Source organism: Schistocerca cancellata, chromosome 3 (assembly GCF_023864275.1).
Source record: "Schistocerca cancellata isolate TAMUIC-IGC-003103 chromosome 3, iqSchCanc2.1, whole genome shotgun sequence".
Classification (NCBI taxonomy): Eukaryota; Metazoa; Arthropoda; class Insecta; order Orthoptera; family Acrididae; genus Schistocerca; species Schistocerca cancellata.
Genome location: NC_064628.1, coordinates 48,250,553 through 48,277,270, shown reverse-complemented (window position 1 = coordinate 48,277,270; position 26,718 = coordinate 48,250,553). Strand labels below are relative to the sequence as shown.

Sequence of the window (26,718 nt, the reverse complement as noted above, 5' to 3'; positions counted from 1 at the left end):
CCTCTTGCCTTGTCACTAGGTTCTTACCTGCGATGTCTCAGCTGAAGGGCTTCGATTAAGGTCGCATTCTTGGGCTTTATGAAGATGGATACTGTATCAGCGCCATATCCTGTGCCCTAGGATACAGCAAATCTACGATTCATCTCTGGGTAAAGAGGATGACGGATGAAGGCCACGTCAACCGCCGTCGTCGCCCTGGCCGTCCGCGGACTACCACGGAGTATCGAGACAATAGTGTACTCCAATGCAGTGATGACGACCCATTCAGGACCAGCACAGAAATAAGGAACATCCTCCAGCTAAGCGTGAGGAGGTCGACCATACGACGACGTCTCGGCGAGAAGGGAAGGTAAGGACGAAAATCCGCGGTTATGGAAGTGTCGAAAGAGCAACATAGGGCTGCCAGGTTAAACTTCGCTCTGGAGTACAGGAATAAGTCACTTTCATACTGGGAGCAAGTTATAGTTACGGACGAGAAGGTGTTTTCTACTGCGCCACATAGTTCTGTCCTTGTATATCGTCCACGTGGAACGAGATTTGACAGAAACTATGTTCATCAGAGGCAAAGGTGTGGTCGAACTTCTGTCAGAGTTTGGGGATGGAATCAGCAGATGGTTGTGGCGTTTTGTGGCAACTGGACCGTCCGCTTGCTAGTCATTACTACTGCCAAATACTGGAGAACATAATGCTTCCTTCTGTTCGTCAGAGGTTTCCGGGAGGCAGCATAATATTCCATCATGACCGTTCCCCAGTCCATACAGCGAATTGTGTAAAACAATGGTTTCAAATGAAAGGAGACATCGATCTACTGTACTGGCCTCCAAAGGTGCTGACCTCAATCCTGTAGAGCACGTATGGGCAGAGATGGAGAAAATTATTATGTGTAAAGACCTAAACCAACAACCAATGCATCACTGTCCGAAGCAGTTCATGATTCATGGGAAGACCTGTCGCAGAATAACGGATTCATCTGGATACTTGTTGCCTCTGTTCCCCGGTGTCTAAATGCTGTTGAAGAGGATGGAAACTGGGCACGATACTGAATCCATTGTGTCATTAGGGAGGAAACTTTGTGATAAAAGAACATTATGCTTACCGTTCGATTACTCTTATTGAGCATTTACGTTACTATGAACAAAAGGAAAATGTGTTTGCTTTAAACTTTTTTCAAATGAAGGTGGAATATAACTAAATTGAAAACGATTGATCATCACTAGCTAAGACATTTAATTGAAAGAAGAAGACCATAATATACACATAACTCAATTAGTCTATTTCACTCTTTTTCAGTCATTCAAAGGACTATCGATTTTATATTATTTAAATTGATTCAAGAAGATCAAGTCGCATGAACGACAAAATAGATATAGAACTACGTGACCACGGGATAGTAAAGCTACAGAAATCACTCATCAGAAGAATGGGCGCTGCACCTACAAGTAGACCAACTGGATTACACACAAAGCATGCAAAAGAACTTGCTCCTTTCCTAACATGATTTTACCGTAGATGACCTGATGAACCATCCTAATGATAAAAAAAAAAAAAGCACAGGTTATCCTCATTTTCAGGAAGGGTCATAGGAAAGATGAACAAAACTATAGGTCTACATTACTGACGTCGGTCTGTTGTAGAACTATGTAATATGTTTCATGCTTGCACATTAAACAGGTTTCGGAGTTTCAAAATCTACACTCTAAGAATCAACACGATTTCCGTAAACAAGGATCGTGTGCAACTCAGAACGCTCTGTTCGCCCACGAGATTCCAGAATACAGTAGACACAGGTGACCAAGTAGGTGCCATGTTCCTTGACTTCTTACAATCGTTTGACAGTAGACACATGTGACCAGGTAGATGCCATGTTCCTTGACTTCTTATAATTGTTTGACCAATACTTAAATACTGCTCATGATTGTGAAATCCGTGCCAGGTAGGGTAGTCAAAATAGAGAAGATCAAGAATGAGATTTTCACTCTGCAGCGGAGTGTGTGCTGATATGAAACTTCCTGGCAGATTAAAACTGTGTGCCCGACCGAGACTCGAACTCGGGACCTTTGCCTTTCGTGGGCAAGTGCTCTACCATCTGAGCTACCGAAGCACGACTCACGCCCGGTACTCACAGCTTTACTTCTGCCAGTATCTCGTCTCCTGGCAGAAGTAAAGCTGTGAGTACCGGGCGTGAGTCGTGCTTCGGTAGCTCAGATGGTAGAGCACTTGCCCACGAAAGGCAAAGGTCCCGAGTTCGAGTCTCGGTCGGGCACACAGTTTTAATGGCTCTGAGCACTATGCGACTTAACTTCTGAGGTCATCAGTCACCTAGAACTTAGAACTAATTAAACCTAACTAACCTAAGGACATCACAAACATCCACGCCCGAGGCAGGGTTCGAACCTGCGACCGCAGCGGTCGCTCGGCTCCAGACTGCAGCGCCTAGAACCGCACGGCCACTCCGGCCGGCCCACAGTTTTAATCTGCCAGGAAGTTTCAGAGAAGATCAAAGTAATCCTTTAGTTACTGGATTATTCAGTAAGCACAAAAGCGTCAGAGAGTTGCTCATTCAATTCCAGGTGAAGACGCTGCAAAAGAGACAGCCTCCACGGCGGTATGGTCTTTTCGGTAATTTATTAAACAAGACACACGAAAATGAGGGAGATATTAATCAGCAACAATGTAACTCCCATATGATTCACAACAGTCTGACCATGTCATCTGTAAAGCATACACTTGACATTTAACGGCAGACATTAACATCCCTATATTTTGAATAGTGTTTTACCCCCCAGATTTCGCATTTTACAAGCATCGTTGCTAACCGCAAATAAATAAAGAAAAGCAACACGACTTTTGCTCTCAAATAAAGGCTCCAGAAATTAACTTAATTTTAATGTGATTAACGAAGAATTGGAGATTTCCGACATTAAATCGAAAAGTATTCCCTATACATGGGAGGAACTACATAATTACTATATTTGAGCAGATGGTTCTAAAAATGATAAAAGAGCATATATCTTTCCTTCAATCACATGTATAGCAGCATAACAAAGATAATAATAGCAATCATGACAGTAATCATCGAATTATCTGGTAACCTCACACGCTGCAGTTGTGTTTCTTGAACTAAAACATTAGTTGCCATTGAAAAAAATTTCATATTGCCATCAAAACGGAGCTCTGAGGACTGGAATGGCCCTTATATCACGCAGTCATGAGATTAGAATAATACCCGCATTAGAAACTAGCAGGTAATTAACCAGTTAATCGAGAGAGCCGGATTTTTTCACTGCTTCTAGGCGCATCGTCGGACACAACAACACAATCAGGACGTTGACAACCATGAGTTGCAGTGGTCTGCTAGGTTGGTCATAGTTTGATAATTGCAAGGTATAGGTACGATTCTCACTCATGGAGTCCATTTTTAACATTCACGAAAAGATCTAATTCACCTATGGAAACGCCTAGTCCAGAATGTTGGTCGCACTGTGGTTCAGAATCCGCATTAAACACAATATCCCTTCACTACCAACAGCGTCAGAGCCTGTTTAAATGGCGCCATAACAAAGGCGGCAGCTGCCGAAAGCACAAATTCTGTCGCCAGTAAACTAGCACTAAAAAGTTTATTTCATTTAATTTAGGAATGGTTATTTCTTTCACAGTGTTCATATTTGATTCGAATTTGAGACGTTGCAATTTTTGGTCCTCGACTGGAATTCGAATTCGGATCTCTAGGAATGGAATGTATCAGGGTTGCAATCCTTGTCCAGCACAAACATATTCATAATTTAATTTTACGCCCTAGCATGTGCACACTGACCTACCACCGAAAAATAATTTGCATATTTAAAGTTTGTTCACGAACAGTCAACTATGACGATACGTACCGTTATTTCTAGTGAAACATACGAGCATCTCACTACTGGCAATTGATACTTAACGTCTATTTATGAATGGGAAACAGCGACAGTACGCGCCGGGTTCGATTTCCAGGCAAGCAAAAAAATTGTACCCTTATCTCATATTGATACAGCTCGCTGCTGTTAAATAAATTCGATTTATAACATCTGATTTTACTTGGTTAACAATCCGATAACGTGCTGGGTAGTAAATCCCGCCACAACATTTTAAATCATAGCATTCCAATTTCAGCACATGCATACTTGTGAAGGCGAGTATATTAAACGTCTTTCGCGGACAGTTGACAGGGCGACAATGGTTTTGATGTAGAAATAATTTTGTCATTTAGTTTCAAGTTCCTGTTGTCGTTGCTTACATTTTAAAATATTATTAGTGTTAACAAATACTGGTGAAAATCTTTATATTTCACGTCTCTTTACAGCTAGTCAGCATTGATAATCGTTGCTTCGATCAAGTCCCGGGCAGGTGCGAAAGTGTATTTTAGTCAGTAGTCAAGACCACCTACAATAATAGGTGGTCTTGGTAGTGGCTACGTCTGCTCGGTATTCCGTACAGATCCAGAACAAAAAATTTCGTCATGTCATTTATAGTATAAACATGTGGGCAAATAATTCTTCATGAATAATCAGTGCAGTGACGTTACTGATTATACTCCATTAATATTGTGTTTCCTACAGAGAGTCTGTAGAGCGTTTACCGCTGTTTATCGCGTTTTCCTTAACTAGTTCCTTTAACGACCAGTTTCTGCAAAAACCAATCATCACTGTAACATTTAGCAGGTGCGGGAAAACCTTATACAGTGGAAAAATACCTCGAACTGTCATAGACCTTTATTAGTCTAGACATTGTCTAGAATATCTTGTTCATGCAAACATTTACTTTGTTTAAGGATTGCTACATAGTTTATGTGCCATAGTTAGTTGTTTCAGATTGTAATGAGATGGTAACGCTTTTGAAAATCATTGTAACCTGTACAAGCATTAGGGACTAACTCATCTCTAATTACGTGTTTTCCTAGTTTTTGCAGTATCATGGCGAGATGTTACATCACACTGACTGCCTTAAAGAACAGTGTTGTCTAGTGGTCTCTCGTGGTATGAATTTTGTATAGTCGAACAACTATACTGCAAAGCGATTAGAGGACCCGTTAGACAGCTACGTTATGTTGGTTGCATGCAAATCAGGAGGATCACCATTCAGGTCGTTCAGATACTTTTGCGCACGATAGTACCTCTGATGCAGACAAATAAGGCAACAAAGACTTTCATAAATGAAAGGTGGACGATAAATTACATGTAATTGTGCCTACATAAGAAAAAGGGCGACAATTTCATGTAATTACCAAACTTGTAAATATGATAGGTAAGATGAGACAACTTTACATATGAATGAAATGTGTTAGTAGTAATTGTAAAATAATACTCTTAAGCTTTGAGTTTTAATAATAAAAAGAGCTAACCTACGTCCAGTGATAATATAAACCCTCAAATCCAATCCCATTGTCTGGTCCAGCAATAAAGGAATAACTTCCCAGATCATGATATAATTCTGATAAAATATGAAAGGGAAACAAAAAATATTTTTTCTAACAAATAATGAGATTTTAGCAATGTAAGATGGCATAAATATGAACTGTGACTTTCATCTGGAAAGTAGGGCCGCGAGGCGTACCTTGCGGATCCTTCCTCCTTGCTGAAAAATCCGCAGCAAGTTTCCACAATGAGCGTCAAAACTTGACATTAGAAAAGGATCAGTTACGTCAAGCTGTGCAAGGGTGTATTGAAAATGCCAAAGTCTGTTGTTCACTTTTGAGCACCACTCTGTTGGCAAGGTTTCCCTGCTGGCCCAACATTCCTGTTCTCGTTGCTTACATTTTAAAGTATTATTGGAACTCTTCAAATGGCCTAACTCATCACCAAAATGGCAGGATAAAAAAATAATGCAGTAACTGAAAATAAAAACCCCTTAAGGTCAGTGAGACATTTTGCAGCCTTTAAGAGTCTATGTATCACTTGACAGTTGTATAACTTCTCTTACTGAGGACTGATGAAAAAGACGAATGTCCAATATCTTCTCGACTGCTTTGACTGCCTTGGAGTGCTTAGCTCCTTCCACATGGCTTAATATGGCCATCTTCTCCATGTTGCTGAGAGCGAATGACTTGAAACCTCCAGTCATTCAGCATTGAAATTTACCATTTACTTGGTTTCCCATGATGTACTGCTAGAACAGAGAGAGTTGCCACATGACTCAGGACAGAAAGTTCTTTGTTGTCAACACTCCTGTAACAATCATAAACTGGTGCACCTTTGAAAGTGAGATGCACACAAAGAATGGATTTTCCCGACAAACCACGGATATTTCCGGTGGGTTCTTTGATACCTGCAGCCCCTGCTTGTCTGTTTGTGCGGGTCCGATGTTGAGACTGTACCCACAGAGTGCGAGAATAAAATATTCACAGAGTCCCTCATGCCTCATAAGGAGATTTTTCGAAACGAGATTTTGGTAAATGATAGAATGGAAATATTTGAGTATTTTTCTACATGATAAGCATGTGAAATTTTCTTATCTACCACATTATATGAGTAACTGTAGACTTATGTAATGGAATGACGTGATTTTTTGTTTTTGACAGCTGCTGAAATGAGAATGTGGCTTTGCAACAAGGTAAGTTAAGAAATTGCACGTTTGTGTTTTTTAGCAAAAAATGCGATTTTTCATAAACTTTTGACCTGAATTAACCACATTTCCTTGTTTAATTAAACACTGTTTCAGGATTACGTCACAACTTCCAGTGCATAAAACATGACAGAGTGCAAACTCCGCTTTGTTTTGCCAATGAAGTAAATTTTAACAAGGAAATGACAGAAATGTGGCTGTTAGTCAAAATTCTCCCCTTCTGAGTGAGTTGTTTTCAAGAGGCAGCAAGTTTTAATTGCTACAAATATAATGAAGGAGCTGGACCAATGACCATATTGAAAAACATGCAATTGTACCAAGTTTGTGAAAATTGACACATGAACATTACATATACAAGAATGCAACAACTGGGCATACAAAGAGATGGTTGAAAAATTTCTAGACAGTATTCAAACTGTGACCACAGTGTTGTCACAAAAACTAAGGTACAAAATTTGATACGAAATTTCTGAAAAAAATTCTTCGTTTGTGTGACCATATTGTCCATAGCAGCTTTATACTAAATGAAAGTATTTTAAATCTGTCTTTGCAGTTACGTTACAACAAACAATAGTGCCAACCAAGGAAATAAAAACTTGCAAGCAGTCGTCATTCCCTGACGTGAGAAAAAATCTTTTGTAATGAACTGTTTTTAGATGGAGAAAGCAAGCCAAATAATACATATGTGTGATTCATGAAGGCCACTGATGTTATTTTATTTCAGTAAAACAAAACACATTTGGTGACTAAAATAGGCATTTCTTTGGAGTTGCAAGACAGATTATTAAAATACCTTCACTGATTTCAGAAATAAGCACAGAAAAAAGTAGGCCTCTCGAAAGAAGTGTATAATGCGGGAAAGTGTTGTGTAAACTAACACTATAGGTGACCGCCAATAAAATGTTGGTTCAGCTATGTCCGTTATTGTTGATTATTACCCAATCTGTTATGTCTATTATAAGGAGCACCACAGTCCTTGGTCCATGTAAAAACCACGAAAATCTGCTGCATCAGGCCACACACAAACAGACCAGCCTGGGTAAAAGGGAGTCAAGAATGAAATTGTCGAGCGGGGAGGGTAGTAACCCTAAATATTTTCCCCCCTAAAACATTTATCCCTCTAACTTCCCCCTAGGCAGCTTAATTCCCCCTAAATTAGGGGGAAATCCCCCAACTTGGAAACATTGCCCTGTAGACACAACAACTCCTTGTCCACGATAACTTTATGATTACGCTGGTGCTACCAGAAGCAGAGGAAATTGGCACTAGTTGATAGATATTCATTTGTGTCCAAACCTGCCAACGATAAGTTCCTTACTTCCTTGTTGATACGAAGTGTGAGCTACGCCTACTGCCACTCCCGACAGCCACTACACGAATCTTCCAAGTTAACATAGACAAGTAGCAGCCATAAATTGTCATCCACCAATATATCAAAGGAACAGGATTTTCAAATCGTAAGGAAAGCATTGAAACTGCTCTGAAAATAGGGAGATCGGTCTTCACGGTCAGGAGATCAGAAGGAAGAAGGAAAAATCGGGAGTCTTCCGCTTAAATTGGAAGAGTTGGCACATCTGTAATGTATGCATACTGATTTTACAGAAGAGAGGACCATTGGTAAGGGCTTGTGGCCACCCCGTTATCCTGACTTGTTACCATGTGACTTTTACCTCTGGGGATTTCTAAAGGCTACAGTCTACTGCAACAATCCCAGAACACTTGACACATTAAAAAACAATATATGTCAAGAAATTTCGAACATTCCTCAAAGAGTAGTGAAAAGTGATTTCCTTAACATGCTTTGACGTGCACACCTTTGCTTGGATGCTGGCGGAGAACATTTCGAACACAGATTTTAAATTCCTTCCTGAAATATGCTTATTAAACTAATAAAAGTAAATCTATTACTCAAAATGTTAATTACACTGTTAATAATGAAACTGTACAACAAAAATTTAAGAAAGCGATGATGTACTTTGATTTTCTTCATTCATATTCCTTCCAGCGCAGGGGCAGGTTTTATGTGCGCCACTCTGTATAAAGCGCTTCTTTGTACTTTATATCTGAATTGCTATTTTGACAACACATAATTGACTTTGTATTAATATTTTATGCACATGATGCAACTCACACAAAGCTTAATTTTTGGAGACAAAGTCGACATCAGCTGCAGCTGCTGGACGAATTTTTGCCATCAAAAGTGAATTCCAACACGTTTGTATTGGTATTCAGGTGCCTGAGTATGAAGTCACGTGGTCTGACATCAATTGCTACTAATGGAAAGCAATTAATACAGCTGTTTGCACATAAAAAATATGAAGGAAATACACAGTATTTATTTTGTAGCAAAACCCTAGAGCAGAATGAAATGCAGAAGAAAATTAAATTCATTCACTCAAGCAATGGTAAGGAGTACTGTAAAAAATAAAAACATCTGAGAATATCTAGAATACATAAGGCAGTAAGAGTAGACGAATACTGTGTACTCAGCTCAGATGAACATGTTCATAGAGCACTTGAACAGATTACTGATGTAAATAGCTCAGTGTACATTGTTTGATGCTGGTTTACCACAATAGTTCTGGGCAGAGACGACAGAAACAACTACCTGTTTCACGGTAGACACATACCAAAGCAATTGATGGAAAGAATGCTTTGCAGGTATGGTGAGGCAAGAAGCTAGATTTACCACATTTGAAAATTTTTTGTTTGCAAATTATGGTATTAATTCCTGAGGAGAAGTGCCAAAAATGGAACTTCATGTCCAGGAAATTGGTATTTGTTATTTATAGTGTGTGTACCCTAAGGACATTGCCTGACTGATCTTGATACATAAAACATCATTAATGACAGAAACATGGCATTTTATCAGAAAACATACAAAACTGTGATGTATATTACCTATGTTGGGCATCCAAGTGAAACAATGAGCCATCTTAAGAAAATAAACAAAAGAAATTAGAAGAGAATGTTGAAAAATACACACGTTATGAATTCTTCAAAAGATGATGATACTTTCACCTCAAGTGTGACTGACTATGTTAAATGCCAGTCAGCTAACAATGATATTGCCATGGGGTCATCAATAGATTCACCAATATGAAATTATAGCTTACGTACATGAAAAGAGACTGTCCAGTACAGGGTGAAAGAGAAATGGGGTCTTAGATTATAACTGATGACACGTCAATTGCTGGATGATCCTCCACCAGTTGATGAAAAATAAAACATGTTCATTACGACAGAGCACACAGAACGAGCAGCTGAGCGTGCATGAGGTGTGCCTGCTAGTGTGAATGTGTGTGTGTGTGTGTGTGTGTGTGTGTGTGTGTGTGTGTGTGTGTGTGTGTATATATATATATATGAATATAACAGAGGGAAACATTCCACGTGGGAAAAATATATTTAAAAAGAAAGATGATGAGACTTACCCAACAAAAGCGCTGGCAGGTCGATAGACACCGTTGGTTGCGAAAGCTAGAGTTTTGTGTGTATGTTTGTGTTTATTTGTGTGTCTATCGACCTGCCAGCGCTTTTGTTGGGTAAGTCTCATCATCTTTCTTTATATATATATATATATATATATATATATATATATATATATATATATATATATATATATAAAAAGAAAGATGATGAGACTTACCAAACAAAAGCGCTGGCAGGTCGATAGACACACAAACAAACACAAACATACACACAAAATCTAGCTTTCGCAACCAACGGTTGCCTCGTCAGGAAAGAGGGAAGGAGAAGGAAAGACAAAAGGATATGGGTTTTAAGGGAGAGGGTAAGGAGTCATTCCAATCCCGGGAGCGGAAAGACTTACCTAAGGGGGAAAAAAGGACATTTCCCTCTATTATATATATATATATATATATATATATATATATATATATATATATATATAATAGAGGGAAACATTCCACGTGGGAAAAATATATTTAAAAAGAAAGATGATGAGACTTACCCAACAAAAGCGCTGGCAGGTCGATAGACACACAAATAAACACAAACATACACACAAAACTCTAGCTTTCGCAACCAACGGTGTCTATCGACATATTTAAATGTCTGCTTGTGTCTGTGTATATGCGGATGGATATGTGTGTGTGTGCGACTGTAGACCTATCCTTTTTTTCCCCTAAGGTAAGTCTTTCCGCTCCCGGGATTGGAATGACTCCTTACCCTCTCCCTTAAAACCCATATCCTTTTGTCTTTCCTTCTCCTTCCCTCTTTCCTGACGAGGCAACCGTTGGTTGCGAAAGCTAGATTTTTGTGTGTATGTTTGTGTTTGTTTGTGGGTCTATCGACCTGCCAGCGCTTTTGTTTGGTAAGTCTCATCATCTTTCTTTATATATATATATATATATATATATATATATATATATATATATATATATATAGAGAGAGAGAGAGAGAGAGAGAAATATCTGATTCCACCTTTTTCTTTTTCTTTTTAATATATATGCATCTGGATAGTTATCAGACAATTCAGTGCTTCCTAAGGCCTTGTATGTGTGGAATGTTCTAGAAGGACGTGCGTTGTCATAATTATTGGTGGATTGTAGTCATTGATAAAATTATGTACATATACTAAATTAAGTAACTAATCAAGAAATTGAAGTAATAAGTCCTTAGAAACAAATAACTAGAGACTGCAGAGATGTTAGCATGAAAAATCAGTGCTTCTAATTAACAAAATTGTAATCTAAAACTCCAGTAACCTTAGACCTCACTATCTTGAGAAACAGCTTAAAAGTTATTACCAAGCAAAGTATTTTCATTTGTTATTTATTTTTACATCTTCCTCTGTAATTAATATTCTTTTAATTACATTTCTAATTAACTCTCCAATTGTTTACATCTCACAGTTTTGCAATTTCCAGAATCTGAGGCCTTATTTGTTCATTCTATGTATTTAATCTGATAAAGCATGAGCTCTGTACTACCATTACATGTTAGTAATCAAATCCAAACTGTAATTAATTACATAACTAAAATAATATGAGAGATGTTATTGTAATTAAAGTTCAGAATGATTTTCTTATGGAAAACTATAGATATTACTATAAAAGATTGTCATTGAATACTGTATTTTATGCCTTATTCAACTGTAACATCAGTTTCTTTACATTTTATAAATTTTAATTGTAACATCAAAATTGTACAAAATTAATACTTTATTTTGGAAGTTATTGTTAAAATTCTATATAAAGCGATGCAGTGAGGCTGTGAGTTAGTTGTTGAGTTGTTGTTTTGTAAGTGAGTTTGGAAGTTACTCTTGGGGTACTCGAAAGGTGTCCAAATATATTTGTTAAACAAGCCTCTGCACAATCTGAAGCAGGTTAGCTGACAACGGATTCTGAAATAATGTAGGATACTGCTTGAAATAGCACTCAAAATGTCTAGAACTGATACCTGAGTATATTATTTTGTTGACATATCAGTGATGTTATCCTCACAAGTGTGGAAAGATGATTACCGATTTTTGCTAAATGCCCATGAAACAAACTGGAAATCAAGGAAAAGCTGAAAGAGAAGTTATGCGTCAAAGTTATTGGCCAAGTGAAGCAATGTATTGGAGTGAATGTAACCATAAATCATGAGAAATGTGTGATTACAGTTGATCAAAGGAAGAATATCAGTAAAGTATTGGGAAGCAAAATATGATAAACACCCTACTGAAAGAAGTGACAAGATCCCCCATAGAGCCAAGCTGCATTATGTCTGCTATGCGATGTACAACTAACAAGCTCCGATATTTCATATGCTGTAAACAAGTCAACACTGAAATGACTTAGGAAATAACAACTGGTATTGGTGTAAAAAGAATTATATAATATCTTCTGGGAAACAAGGATCTCCAACTACATTTCACTAAAGAAGTTTGCACAAAAACAACTTGATATTGTGATTCTGACAAGGTAATGATCCTGTAGATGGGAGGTCCTGCATTAGCTACACTTACCTGTTCCAGAAATGCAGTACTGCTTAAATTGCGCGAACACTTCCTACAGGAAAGGTGGATTACATAGTAATGGCATCAGCAGCTTAGGAAGCCTGTGCCCCGAAGATGCACAAGCTATGCCCTTTGACAGTTATAATCAAACAAAGCTGGCCACTTACAGACTGCTGTAATCCAAGGATGAAAGCACTTTATCAGAAAAGTGTTAATAAGGTCACGAATTAAAGGATGGGGCACTGTGTTGATGAAATTCTGGTGAGACTGTTTGATATCAGAATATAAATAATTTTATGGTGTTGCAGTTATTTGTGAAATTATGGAGTATACACACATATTCGTTGGCTGTGATATTACATTATTTGCAGCGTATGATACTGGAGTCGATAAAGGTATCCTTTTTTACCATTTCATTTGGCAGTTATATGGTTCTGTAATAAGTGAAGCACACATTACCAATAAATATATGTATTCTTCCAAAAAATAAAAAACGATTATATACAATGTTGTAGTATGTACAACAATGGCCTATGATATGGCCAGAATCAGAACCTTGAACATGTAATTTTATACATAAACTGTTCAAGCAATAGTACAAAAGTAGAACAAAAAACTTAAAACTTTTCAAATGGAGAAATGAAAAGATAATGATGATGAAATTTTCACGCATCATTCAGCAGATTGCAAGCTACAATATCTGAGCTTGTAAGTACAACTCCACAGAAAGTCAGGAAATTTCCTGTGTTACATGGTATTAACAACAAGGAACATCAATCACAGTGTCTCAAAGGCTTCAGCTTTATAAAAAATAATATATGTACATATAGTGGTAGGTCAGCTCTAAATAACAGTAATAATAATAATAATAAATAAATAATAATAATAATAATAATAACAAGCTTTCAGTCTTTCATGATGTGAACTTCTTAAGTGGGCTACAGGTATATCATATTTACATCAGGTAAAGAAACTTGCTGGTTATCATACAAAATTTGTTTTACAAATTTAATACGACACAAAATTTATGAGAAGTATATTTTTATGGCACTCAATGGTAATAAAACTTGATGTACAATGATATAAAAATAATGTAGTGTTCATTGTTAAACATTAAAAACAAATTGTTAATCATAATGATGGAATACTTCCAGCAAATTTCCAAATTATAGCTCTTATATTAAAACATACTGCGAACTTCAAGGTCCGATTATTGTTCTGAAACAATGGTTAAAACAAACTCAGCACTGCAGCAGTTGCTTCACTTATTTTGTGAGATTAGGAACTCAACAGTTTAAAACAGTATTAGTTTGTCATATTCCCGCACAGTAATGCAGCTCCATGTCTTACTTTGGAACAACACATAAAAAATACAGCAAGAAAGTTGATTAAAACCACAGATGAGATGCATGTTCATCAGTGAGGAGTGCTCATAATTAAACTTAAGATATCTGTGTCACTCATTGTGGGTAAGACTGTTTTAAAGCATTTTCTCTCCACAGCATTTGTTATCAACGATTTCCACATGTTATCAGTCTGAAAAAAAAAAGTTCAACAATGAATGTTAAAAATACTTTGAAACATTTATGTAACATTATTATAAAGTTAAAAGCTCTTCCTACTGCTTTGGTATATAAAAGACACTGCCATACTCTAGATAAATGGAACAAGTGATATTTTATGAGTTTTAAAAACTATTCATAAGGCCACAAAACATTAGGAAGAGGAATAAAAAATGTAGATATAATTTGTTTGCAGAATGACTATTGCAGGGGGAATTTCTTTCTTGTTATCATAGAATTAGTCAGCTAATGTTTCTAAATTTCCTTCATAACAAATTTAACTATTTGGGACGGGTTGACAATGTAGTCAAAATGTATTCTTCCAGTGCTTCATTCAATCAGTTAGATGTATTGAAATTGGAAATCAAATGTCGATTTTATCTTCATTTTGATAAATGAGAGTGGGAAATTCCAAAAAGAGCATTTCACACACATACAGCCTGGCGTCGGCAGCCAGAATGGTCATGTGTGTGTGTGTGTGTGTGTGTGTGTGTGTGTGTGTGTCTGTGTGTGTGTGTCAGAGAGCACGCGCACTTGTTGTCTAATTCTGATGAAGGCCATTATGGCTGAAAGCTTACTTGTTTGACAGTCTTTTTGTTGTGCCTATCTGTTACTCAACATCTCCACTATATGGTAAGTAACAATCTATATTGTTATATACCTAAAAACAAAGATGATGTGACTTACCAAATGAAAGTGCTGGCAGGTCGACAGACACACAAACGAACACAAACATACACACAAAATTCAAGCTTTCGCAACAAACTGTTGCCTCATCAGGAAAGAGGGAAGGAGAGGGAAAGACAAAAGGATGTGGGTTTTAAGGGAGAGGGTATGGAGTCATTCCAGTCCCGGGAGCGGAAAGACTTACCTTAGGGGGAAAAAGGAGGAAAAAAGGACGGGTATACACTCGCGCACACACACATATCCATCAACACATATACAGACACAAGCAGACATAGTTAAAGACAAAGAGTTTGGGCAGAGATGTCAGTCGAGGCTGAAGTGCAGAGGCAAAGACGTTGTTGAATGACAGGTGAGGTATGAGTGGCGGCAACTTGAAATTAGCGGAGATTGAGGCCTGGTGGATAACGGGAAGAGACGATATATTGAACAGCAAGTTCCCATCTCCGGAGTTCGGATTGGTTGGTGTTAGTGGGAAGTATCCAGATAACCCGGACGGTGTAACACTGCGCCAAGATGTGCTGGCCGTGCACCAAGGCATGTTTAGCCACAGGGTGATCCTCATTGCCAACAAACACTGTCTGCCTGTGTCCATTCATGCGAATGGACAGTTTGTTGCTGGTCATTCCCACATAGAATGCATCACAGTGTAGGCAGGTCAGTTGGTAGATCACGTGGGTGCTTTCACACGTGGCTCTGCCTTTGGTTGTGTACACCCTCTGGGTTACAGGACTGGAGTAGGTGGTGGTGGGAGGGTGCATGGGACAGGTTTTACACCGGGGGCGGTTGCAAGGGTAGGAGCCAGAGGGTAGGGAAGGTGGTTTGGGGATTTCATAGGGATGAACTAAGAGGTTACGAAGGTTAGGTGGACGGCGCAAAGACACTCTTGGTGGAGTGGGGAGGATTTCATGAAGGATGGATCTCATTTCAGGGCAGGATTTGAGGAAGTCGTATCCCTGCTGGAGAGCCACATTCAGAATCTGATCCAGTCCCGGAAAGTATCCTGTCACAAGTGGGGCACTTTTGTGGTTCTTCTGTGGGAGGTTCTGGGTTTGAGAGGATGAGGAAGTGGCTCTGGTTATTTGCTTCTGTACCAGGTCGGGAGGGTAGTTGCGGGATGCGAAAGCTGTTGTCAGATTGTTGGTGTAATGGTTCAGGGATTCCGGACTGGAGCAGATTCGTTTGCAACGAAGACCTAGGCTGTAGGGAAGGGACCGTTTGATGTGGAATGGGTGGCAGCTGTCGTAATGGAGGTACTGTTGCTTGTTGGTGGGTTTGATGTGGACGGACGTGTGAAGCTGGCCATTGGACAGGTGAAGGTCAACATCAAGGAAAGTGGCATGGGACTTGGAGTAGGACCAGGTGAATCTGATGGAACCAAAGGAGTTGAGGTTGGAAAGGAAATTCTGGAGTTCTTCTTCACTGTGAGTCCAGATCATGAAGATGTCATCAATAAATCTGTACCAAACTTTGGGTTGGCAGGCCTGGGTAACCAAGAAGGCTTCCTCTAAGCGACCCATGAATAGGTTGGCGTACGAAGGGGCCATCCTGGTACCCATGGCTGTTCCCTTTAATTGTTGGTATGTCTGGTCTTCAAAAGTGAAGAAGTTGTGGGTCAGGGTGAAGCGGGTTAAGGTAATGAGTAAAGAGGTTTTAGGTAGGGTGGCAGGTGATCGGCGTGAAAGGAAGTGCTCCATCACAGCGAGGCCCTGGATGTGCGGGATATTTGTGTATAAGGAAGTGGCATAAATGGTTACAAGGATGGTTTCTAGGGGTAACGGATTGGGTAAGAATTCCAGGCGTTCGAGAAAGTGGTTGGTGTCTTTGATGAAGGATGGGAGACTGCATGTAATGGGTTGAAGGTGTTGATCTACGTAGACAGAGATACATTCTGTGTGGTTCTGAGGATTCCTTGAAGCTCTGCCTGGACATCAGGAATACCATGTCACTCTCACAACACCCCCACAACGACCCCATTAAGTTTTATTTACATTCCCTCCGCAAACATGCCTTCACCCTAGACAGATTACGCTCGCATATTTTATTTTCTCAGGCTTGTCTGACATTCGGCATCACCCCCAAAGGCCTCACACTTAAAGTTCCCATCTCTGGCTGCAACCCTTCTTTCCATCAGTCCCTACACCAGTTCCAAACTGAACAATCCATTGCCCTCACCCACCTAATCCTTCACCTACACATCAACTCAGCCAATGAACACACCCGTCAACTCCTATCCTTAATAAAAGTCCTCAATCTTTCCTCTCCCACATCCACACCGGCTATTCAGAGCATCCTCCTACAGGCCAACCGCCAATTAGAACAGCATGCCACCCTTCACCTCAAAAAACTATCCAATCTTCTGGTTTCCCACCTCCGGAAAGACAACTCACTCACCCTTCACAACCTTTCCAGCAAACCTCAACCACCTCTCATTGCACACAAACCCAGTCTCTCCCATCTACTCAATCTCCCACTTCCAGCTCCACTCCCTCCAAAACCTCAAAATTCCAATCAACACAATCTGGTACCACAACACCCTAATTCAGTAGTTAACCTTTCCTCCAAACCTCTCTCCCAATCCGAAACCTCTGTCCTATCCAAAGGCCTCACCTTCAGCCCCACTCCCAGATTCAACCAAACAGCCCTCGTCAAAGATTTACTGTCCTACACTCGTACTCTCTGCTGGAAGTATCACTTTGCCACGAAGAAAAATGATCCTAATCCTACCCCTAATGATCCAACTCCCCAAGACACTATCCAAATTGAACCATGCCTGGAACAGTTCCGTCCTCCGTCACAGCGGGACCCACCTCCTCTTCCTCAAAATCACCCTCTCCAAACCTTCCAGGAATTTCTGACTTCCAGCCTTGCCTCTCAATCCTTCTTAAAAAACCTTAATCCTTCTCCCTGCTGAAGCCCAGGCTATCCGTGATCTGAAGGCTGACCGGTACATCGTACCACGTGATTTACCAACTGACGTGCCTACACTGTGAAGCTTTCTATGTGGGAATGACCAGCAAAAAACTGTCCATTCGCATGAATGGACACAGGCAGACAGTGTTTGTTGGTAATGAGGATCACCCTGTGGCTAAACGTGCCGTGGTGCACGGCCAGCACATCTTGGCACAGTGTTACACCGTCCGGGTTATCTGGATACTCCCCACTAACACCAACCTGTCAGAACTCCGGAGATGGGAACTTGCCCTTCAATATATCCTCCCTTCTTGTTACCCGCCAGGCCTCAACCTCCGCTAATTTCAAGTTGCCGCCGCTCATACCTCACCTGTCATTCAACAACATCTTCGCCTTTGTACTTCCACCTCGACTGACATCTCTGCCCAAACTCTTTGCCTTTACAAATGTCTGCTTGTGTCTGTGTATGTGCGGATAGATATGTGTGTGTATGCGAGTGTATACCTGTCCTTTTTTCCCCACTAAAGTAAGTCTTTCCGCTCCCGGGATTGGAATGACTCCTTACCCTCTCCCTTAAAACCCACATCCTTTCGTCTTTCCCTCTCCTTCCCTCTTTCCTGATGAAGCAACCGTGGGTTGCGAAAGCTTGAATTTTGTGTGTATGTTTGTGTGTCTATTAACCTGCCAGCACTTTCGTTTGGTAAGTCACATCATCTTTGAGATATATATATATGCTTCAACTTGTTCAAACCAAGTTTTTGAGTTCTGTGGCCAAAATGCAGGTAAACAGGGGCCACTTGCAACATCAAATGTGTGACTGCCTGTCAATAATGCAGACTTCAAGCATTCACAATAAGTGGAAGCTGGTTGACTGACAATGATATCTTTTACCATCAACTTGCTCAAATCAGGTTTTTGAGTTCTGTGGCCAAAATGCAGGTAAACAGGGGGCCACTTGCAACATCAAATGTGTGTCTGATCTGCTGAAAATACAGGTCAGTGTGGGTGGGATTTCGATTGGTGTGGGTTGTATCTTACTGTTTTCCTCCTTCCTGCTATCTTGTGACTGACTGTAAATTCTTGTCTTCGTGACTTGATTACATGTATGCACTTTATGTCCATAAAACAGATGCTATGTTCATAATATGGTGGTCACCACTGAAGCCACTATATACCTACAGTCTCTAATGCATATTAAAAGACCCTTTCAGAATACTAATTGCATCAGTAATTACTAGCACACATAACTTTGCTTATACACTCATAATACTGAATAATAATAATAATAATAATAATAATAATAATAATAACAACTAAGTGTAAACCACCAGAGATGACTGATACACAATTATACTTTGTTGCACTGGAATCTCCCTGCTTTCAGTGCTGCCACATCTACTGACCATCACCCAAGACATGTAAATTACCATGAACAAAGGAAAAAAAAATCAACTCTTCTTGTAAAATGCATACATATTTCACGGATGGATATTTACTGAAATATACTGATAGTCAATAAAGGCATAGAAAGTTAAAACTATTGACCAGAATATGCAAGAACTGCAAGAAAATGCAAGAACTGTCACTATGAATAGTAAAAGTCATGTAGAGATGAGCATGTAAGTGAATTAGAACTTCAGTATGGTAAAATAGTTGTAAAAGAATCTCTCAGACTGACTTTATATACAGCAAATATGACTAAGGTTGTTAGTAATTTCTCTACATTATAGTGAAACATCAACCAACTGAGAATGATAGAATGATATTGCATCTGAAATCTGATTAAAAACAAATCTTGTATTAATGATAATATTATGGACAGGACAGTTTGCTTTTCACCAATAGTGGAGACATTTAGTAGCACACATGCACAACAAAAAGACTGCTAAACATATAAACTTTCAGCCAAAAGGCTTTCTTCTGAATTAGACAACACGTACACACACATTCATGCAAACATAGCTAGCTCTCTCTCTCTCTCTCTCTCTCTCTCTGACACACACACACACACACACACACACACACACACACACACACACACGACTACTGTCTCCTGCTGCTGAAGCAAGTACGGCAGCCTGAGACAGTGGTCATGTGAGTTGCATTTGCATGAATATGTGGTGTGTGCATATGTTGTCTAATACAGAAGAATGCTCTCTGGCCAAAAGTTTACTTGTTTAGCAGTCTTTTTGTTGTGCCTATCTGCAACTCAACATCTCCACTACATGGTGACTAGCAATCTATGCTTTTAATAATATTCTCATTGTTCCATCCTACATATTCCACTGGTTAAATCAGGCATTAATTACGCAATTTAAAAAAAAACTATGGAAAGGATAGACTACTAGCTACTCACCATATAGATGAGGTGTTGGATCACAGACAAGCACAATGAAACAGAATGCTAGAAATTCAGTCTATGCTCTGCATCAGAAGTAGAAAGCAGATGCACATTCACACATGCACAATTCACACACACATGCCCACTGCTGTCTGCAGGTGCAAGGCCCAACTGCAATTGTGTCTGAGGTGAGCAGCAATCTAGCTGGGGTAGGTATTGCGAGTATGGAAGAGTCATGGAGGAAGGAGGGGAAGGGATAGCAGTATAGGGGTGGGGGAAGTTGCTAGAGCTGCCTGTGAGAGCAAGCTGTGAGATGGTGAGGACAGGATAGGGCTGCTAGGTGCACCATTGTGAGGTTGTGCTGCAGGGGGGTGGGGGAGGGGTACGGGAAATAAAAGAAGCAGAGAGGAGACAGGACTACTAGCCGTTTCATAATGATTGACCCACAACTTTGAGCTCACCGTAACATCGTGTGACGAACATCGATGTGTTGTACCTTACCAAAATTGTGGAAATATCTCCTTTTTATTTGTTGTATGGATATTACATTTTAGTTGAAAAGGAGGCTGCATATGCAGTAATATTTAAGAGAAAGCATGCTTTTTCGACCATTTTTTGGCGAGTGTTGAATTTGGGGAGTCATCGAAGTCACACTGTAACTAGGAGAAAAATTTCCTTTGCACAGTTTAAAGATACAGCCATATTCAACTTCCAGACAAATTGTCATTGCTTTCCAATTACTAGTTTTGTCCTAATAATTGTGGCCATAGATTGCTGCACTATACCTAATAGTGATGAATGCTAACAAGACGAAAAGTAAATGCAAGCTCTGTTGTTGCCTTTCATGGCTGTTGTTTTTATGCATGTAAATCTACATACAGTACTAATATCACATCTTTAATTTATTTGCTTTTGCATTTCTATGTGCCGCGTGCTCACGTGTGCTATGCTGCCGGACCTCTGAACAGCATATCCACTTCATTGTTCATTGTTGCAGTGCTTACATAGCTGCTTCCTGTCAGACAGAAAACAATCTTAACTCTATTTGTTGTTGTGTAATCTTGTGAGACAGTGCTTGTAAAGTAATTAGTTGCCTTGAACTTGTGTGAAACCACACATCATTTACAGAGTCGTGAAAAGTCTATGGCGATCAGTGTACGTGCTTGCTTTGAGACTGAAAAAGAACAGGGTGCAAACAGTTCCATACCACAGACAGTAAAGAAAACTTCTGAATGTCTCGGCATTAGTGGAAGTACAGTGAATATAGAGAAACTTCATGTTTTGTATGACCAAAAATGAGCTCTGGCAGGTGACAGAAGTTTGTATGAATGAGTTTGCAAAGGGAGTCATAAGATGAAAAATCCACAACTACTATGTTGCAAAGCAGCTTCCATCAGTGGCAGCTATGTTGGAAAAGTTAGACTGAAGTGGAAGATTTTCCTGATATGAGTGAAACAACCCTTTGGCATCCTATTTGGAAATTGGGCTTTAGATATAAAAAGTTCAACAAAAAAACCTGTGCTGTTGGAAAATAACCAAATAGCAGAAAAAAAACATGAGTTATTGCGGGAAATATGACACTTTTGCAACACCGGATGGACTATTTACTACACTGATGAGAGTTGGTGTAATGCAAGTCATTCCAGTAAGTTTGGTTGGCATGAAAAAAAGATGCCTTATGTGTCAGAAAATTATCACAGAGGAAGTATTCAGGAGCGGAATGGCTGGAAAGGAGGAATTCAAACACCATCCAGTTCTGGCAAAAAGGATTATAAGATGTCACACTGGGGACGAAGATGGGTCCGTGCAAAAAGCTGGCTATGTTTTATTGGGCAAAAACGAGGTACAGATTACCATTCCGAAATGGATCCAGACACCACAAAGAGGGGTTTACGAGTGTGCTTGAAACATTATCAAACAGATCTGTGATTGTTTTCAATCAGGCTCCAAATTACATGATGATAACTCCAGTATTGTGAAATCCATCTACAAAATGGAGAAATGATTCTATTATTGAATGGATGGAAAGAAATAATGTAGAGCATCCATCTAATGCCACATCATACGAGGAATTTACTAAAGCTTGCCTACTGGACACGCGTGACCGCACTCCAGGGTGCACGAATACCCTTTGGGAAGTAAACAATATTATGAGAACAGAAGTTGCTACTCACCATATAGCAGAACGCTGAGTTGCAGATAGGCACAATAAAAAGATTTTCACACTTAAAGCTTTCGGCCAATGGCCTTTGTCAACACTACACACACACACACACACACACACACACACACACACGTGCTCCTGCGCACAAACACAACTCACACACATGACTGCAGTTTCAAGCAAATGAAACCACACTGCAAGTAGCAGCACCAGTGCATGATGGGAGTGGGGTCTGGAAGTGCTGCAGATTAGACTGAGGGCAGGGGAGGGGGGGGGGGAGTAGCGGTAAAGGAGATGAATAAAAAGCCTGAGTGTGGTGGTGGAATGATAGCTGTGTAATGCTGTAATGGGAAAAGGGAAGGGGCTGGATGGTTGAGGACACTGACTAACGAAGGTTGAGGCCAGGAGGGTTACAGGAATGTAGGATTTATTGCTGGTCAGATGGTCATACAGCTTGTTGGTTGTCATGCCTACATAAATGCAGCACAATGGTTGCAGATTAGCTTATAGATGACATGACTGGTATCACAGGTAGCCCTGCCTTCATGGGATAGGTGATGTTAGTGACGGATTGGAGTAGGTGGCGGTAGAAGGATGTATGGGACAGGTCTTGCATCTGGGTCAATTACAGGGATATGAGCCATGAGGTAAGAGATTGGGAGCAGGAGTTGTGTAAGGATGGATGAGTATACAGAAAAGTCTGCTTATCCCTAGCCAGATCCCAGTCCCACACACTGTTCCTGCGTTGTTGCTTGTCTCATGGAATCCCCCTCATGGCCTTACCATCAAATTACCCACCTCTGGCTGCCACCCCTCCCTTCCACAATAACCTCCACTTGTTCAAATTCTGCCAATCCTTAACCCTCACCAACATAGTCCTGCAAAACCATATCAGCCAAGCCCAAACCTTCTTACAGGACCTTCTCTCCATCCGCAAAATTCTCCTGTTCTGCAATCCCAAATTCCTGGAACCCATAACACACATTGAAACTCTTGCCCTGCAGGAACTTTAGCAACATGCGCAACGCCACTTCGAAAAGCTCTCCATCCTGCTCACTTCCTACTCCCACCTTGGAGTGTTACTGTCCACCACCTCTACAACAACCTCCAAACCTCCCCCACATCCCCTCATAGCTGACAAACCCTGTCTCATAGAACTATAACACTTACCCCACCCTCCAAAACTCCTCCCACCACAACACAGAATCTAAATAGACTCGCAACACAGTCATGAATATTTCCTCCAGAAGCCTTATCCCCACAGAAATGTCAGTCCTTTCCAAAGGCCTCACCTTCTGCCCTACTCTCAAATTCAATCATGCAGGACTTGTTAAAGACCTTCTCTCCTCCTCCTGGTCTCTACAGTGGAAACACTTTTTCGCCACCAACCCTACCAATCAGACTCAACCAAAGACCAATACTGAACCTTGCGTAACTCAGTACACTCCTCCATCAAATCGTGATCCACCCCCACTGCTCCCAAACCACCCTGTGTTAACTTTCCAGAGTTTCTTAACCTCAAACCTTGCCTCACTGTCAATCCCCAAATCCCTCAACATGCAGACTAACCTTACATCCACAGAAAGAACCGCAGTGCACCATCTAAAAACTGAACCTGACATTATAAACCTACCTGCGGACAAAGGCTCCACCACTGTTGTTTTGAACCACAAGGATTTCCTGGTGGAAAGACTCCGCCAGCTGTCAGATACTTCCAACTACAAACATCGCCACACTGACCTCATTCCAGTAATCTGCCAGGATCTCCAGTCACTACTCAAATCCTTAGGCCCATCACAGAACCTCTCCCCAGAGTACATCTCTCTACTCACCCCTACTACTCCCCAACTCCTACTTCTACATGCTTCCTAAAGTCCATTAACCTAACCACCCAGGATGTCCCATTGTGGCCGGTTACTGTGCCCCCACTGAGAGAATCTCTGCTCTCGTACACCAACATCTTCAACCTATGACCTGGAACCTACCCTCCTATATAAAAGATACCAACCATTTCCTCCACAGACTCTCCACAGTTCCTGTCTGTTTACCACATGGTGTCCTGCTCATCCCTTTCCCAACACCTGATGGATTCCAAACAACCTCCTTCCTAGTCGCCATGACTAACTATACCCTCACCCACAATTACTTCTCCTTTGAAGGCATTACCTACAAACAAATCTGGGTTACGGCTATGGGCACCTGCATGGCACCATCCTATGCGAACCTATTCATGGACCGTCTAAAAGAATCCTTCCTAACCACCGAGAATCCTAAACCCCTCACCTGTTTCAGATTCAATGATGACATCTTTGCGATATGGATAGAAGGTGAGGACACCCTATCCACATTCCTCCAGAAGCTCAACAACTTCTTCCCCATTTGCTTCACCAGGTCCTACTCAACCCAACAAGCCACATTCCTAGATGTTGACCTCCACCTAGAAGATTGGTACATCAGTACCTCTGTCCATATCACACCTACTAATCACCAGCAATACCTCCATTTTGACAGCTGCCACCCATTCCATACCAAGAAGTCCCTTCTGTACAGCCTACCCAGCCACGGTTGTTGCATCTGCAGTGACGAGCAGTCCCTCTCTAAATATGCCAAGGGTGTCACTGAAGGCTTCAATGACCATAATTATCCTCCCAACCTTGTGCAAAAACAAGTCTCCCATGCCTTATCTTTCCAGTCTCCCACTACCTTCCAAAGCCAAACCATCTGGCCAAAGAGGAGCATTCCCCTCATAACTCAGTACCATCCAGGACTGGAGCAACTGAATTACATTACCTCTCGTCGTGCCCTGAAATGGGAAATGTTCCTGCCCACTACCCTTCCCTCCCCTCCCACAGTAGTATTCTGCTGTCCACTGAACCTACATAATATACTTGTCCATCCTTACACAACTTTTTCCCCCCAACCCTTACCTCATGGCTCATACCTCTGTAATAGACTAGATGCAAGACCTGTCCCATACATCATCCCACCACCACCTACTCCAATCCAGTCACTAATATCACTTATCAAATCAAAGGCAGGGCTACCTGTGATACCAGTCATGTCATCTATACGCTAAGCTGCAACCATTGTGCTGCAATTTATGTAGGCATGATAACCAACAAGCTGCCTGTCGGCATGGTATGGTTGGAATCATTTCAGATTAATGTGATCGATAGTAACAGTATTTAGAGAGAAGTTTGTATGTTAAGATCATAACACACTTTATTCGGCATGAATGGACACCGACAAACTGTGGCCAAGAAACAAGTGGACCACCCTGTTGCTGAACACCACAATTACTTCTCCTTTGAACGACTGCTTCACAGCCTGTGCCATATGGATCCTTCCCATCACAACCAGCTTTTCTGAATTGCACACGTGGGAACTTTCACTACAATACATCCTGCGTTCCCGTAACCCTCATGGTGGTTGCTCATGTCTGTACCAATGATGTGTGTCACTTTGGATCAGAAGAGATTCTCTCTGGTTTTGAGCGGCTAACAGAAGGGGTAATGGCTGCCAGACTTGCTTGCAAGATGAAAGCAGAGCTGACCATTTGCAGAACAGTTGACATGACCGACTGCAGACCACTGGTACAGAGCCAAGTGGAGGATCTGAATTAGAGGCTCAGACAGTTCTACAACTGTGTAGGTTGCAGTATGTTAGCAGCAAGAAACAATCAATGCCTTCTCTGGGTGATAACAATGGAAATACTATCGACAACTGTACTACCAAAGCAGAGTTACTAAACACAGCCTTCAGCCTTCTGAAGCGGCTTGTAATGAAATTGCATGCTTATTGAATATCGTCTCAGTTATGTGACTGGATTTGTGATTTCCTGTCAGAGAGGTCACAGTTTGTAGTAATTGATGGAAAGTCATTGAGTAAAACAGAAGTTATTTCTGGCATTACCCAAGGTAGTGTTATAGGCCCTTTGCTGTTCCTTATCTATATAAATGATCTGGGAGACAATCTGAGCAGCCGTCTTAGGTTTTTTTTGCAGATGATGCTGTCATTTATCAACTAATAAAGTCATCAGAAGATCAAAACAAATTGCAAAATGATTTAGAAAAGATATCTGAATGGTGCGAAAATTGGAAGTTGACCCTAAATAACGAAAAGTGTGAGGTCATCCACATGAGTGCAAAAGGAATCTGTTAAACTTTACTTACATGATATATCAGTCAAATCTAAATGCCTTCAATTCAACTAAATACCTAGGATTTACAATTACGAACAACTTAAATTGGAAGGAACAAACAGAAAATGTTGTGAGGAAGGCTAACCAAAGACTGCATTTTATTGGTAGGGCACTTAGAAAATGTAACATACCTACTAAGGAGACTGCCTACAACACGCTTGTCCGTCCTCTTCATTGCAAAGGAATCTTCTCACAAAATTCCTACCACCAACTTTCTCCTCCGAATGCGAAAATATTTTGCTGACACCGACCTACATAGGAAGAAACGATCACCACGATAAAGTAAGGGAAATCAGA

General features: G+C 40.5%; 1 protein-coding gene and 1 long non-coding RNA gene across 4 annotated transcripts in view; one reads left to right on the top strand and one right to left on the bottom strand.

Moving 5' to 3' along the window:
• Window positions 1-4,175: 4,175 nt before the first annotated feature.
• Window positions 4,176-8,038, top strand: LOC126176928 (uncharacterized). Of its 2 annotated transcripts, XR_007535711.1 has the most exons (5): window positions 4,176-4,694; window positions 4,934-5,277; window positions 6,551-6,582; window positions 6,691-7,040; window positions 7,148-8,038. It is a non-coding gene; the product is annotated as an uncharacterized LOC126176928 (long non-coding RNA). The 2 variants fall into 2 exon arrangements; XR_007535710.1 differs by having other exon boundaries at window positions 4,176-5,277.
• Window positions 8,039-13,011: 4,973 nt separating this feature from the next.
• The window catches only part of LOC126176926 (uncharacterized), a 249,579-nt gene continuing 235,872 nt past the window's right edge, over window positions 13,012-26,718 (bottom strand). For both annotated transcript variants that reach the window (XM_049924113.1, XM_049924114.1), the window contains exon 21: window positions 13,012-14,092. In XM_049924113.1, coding sequence (XP_049780070.1) covers window positions 13,973-14,092 — 120 coding nt within the window. In that variant the 3' untranslated portion in view covers window positions 13,012-13,972. The remainder of the gene's footprint in view (window positions 14,093-26,718) is intronic.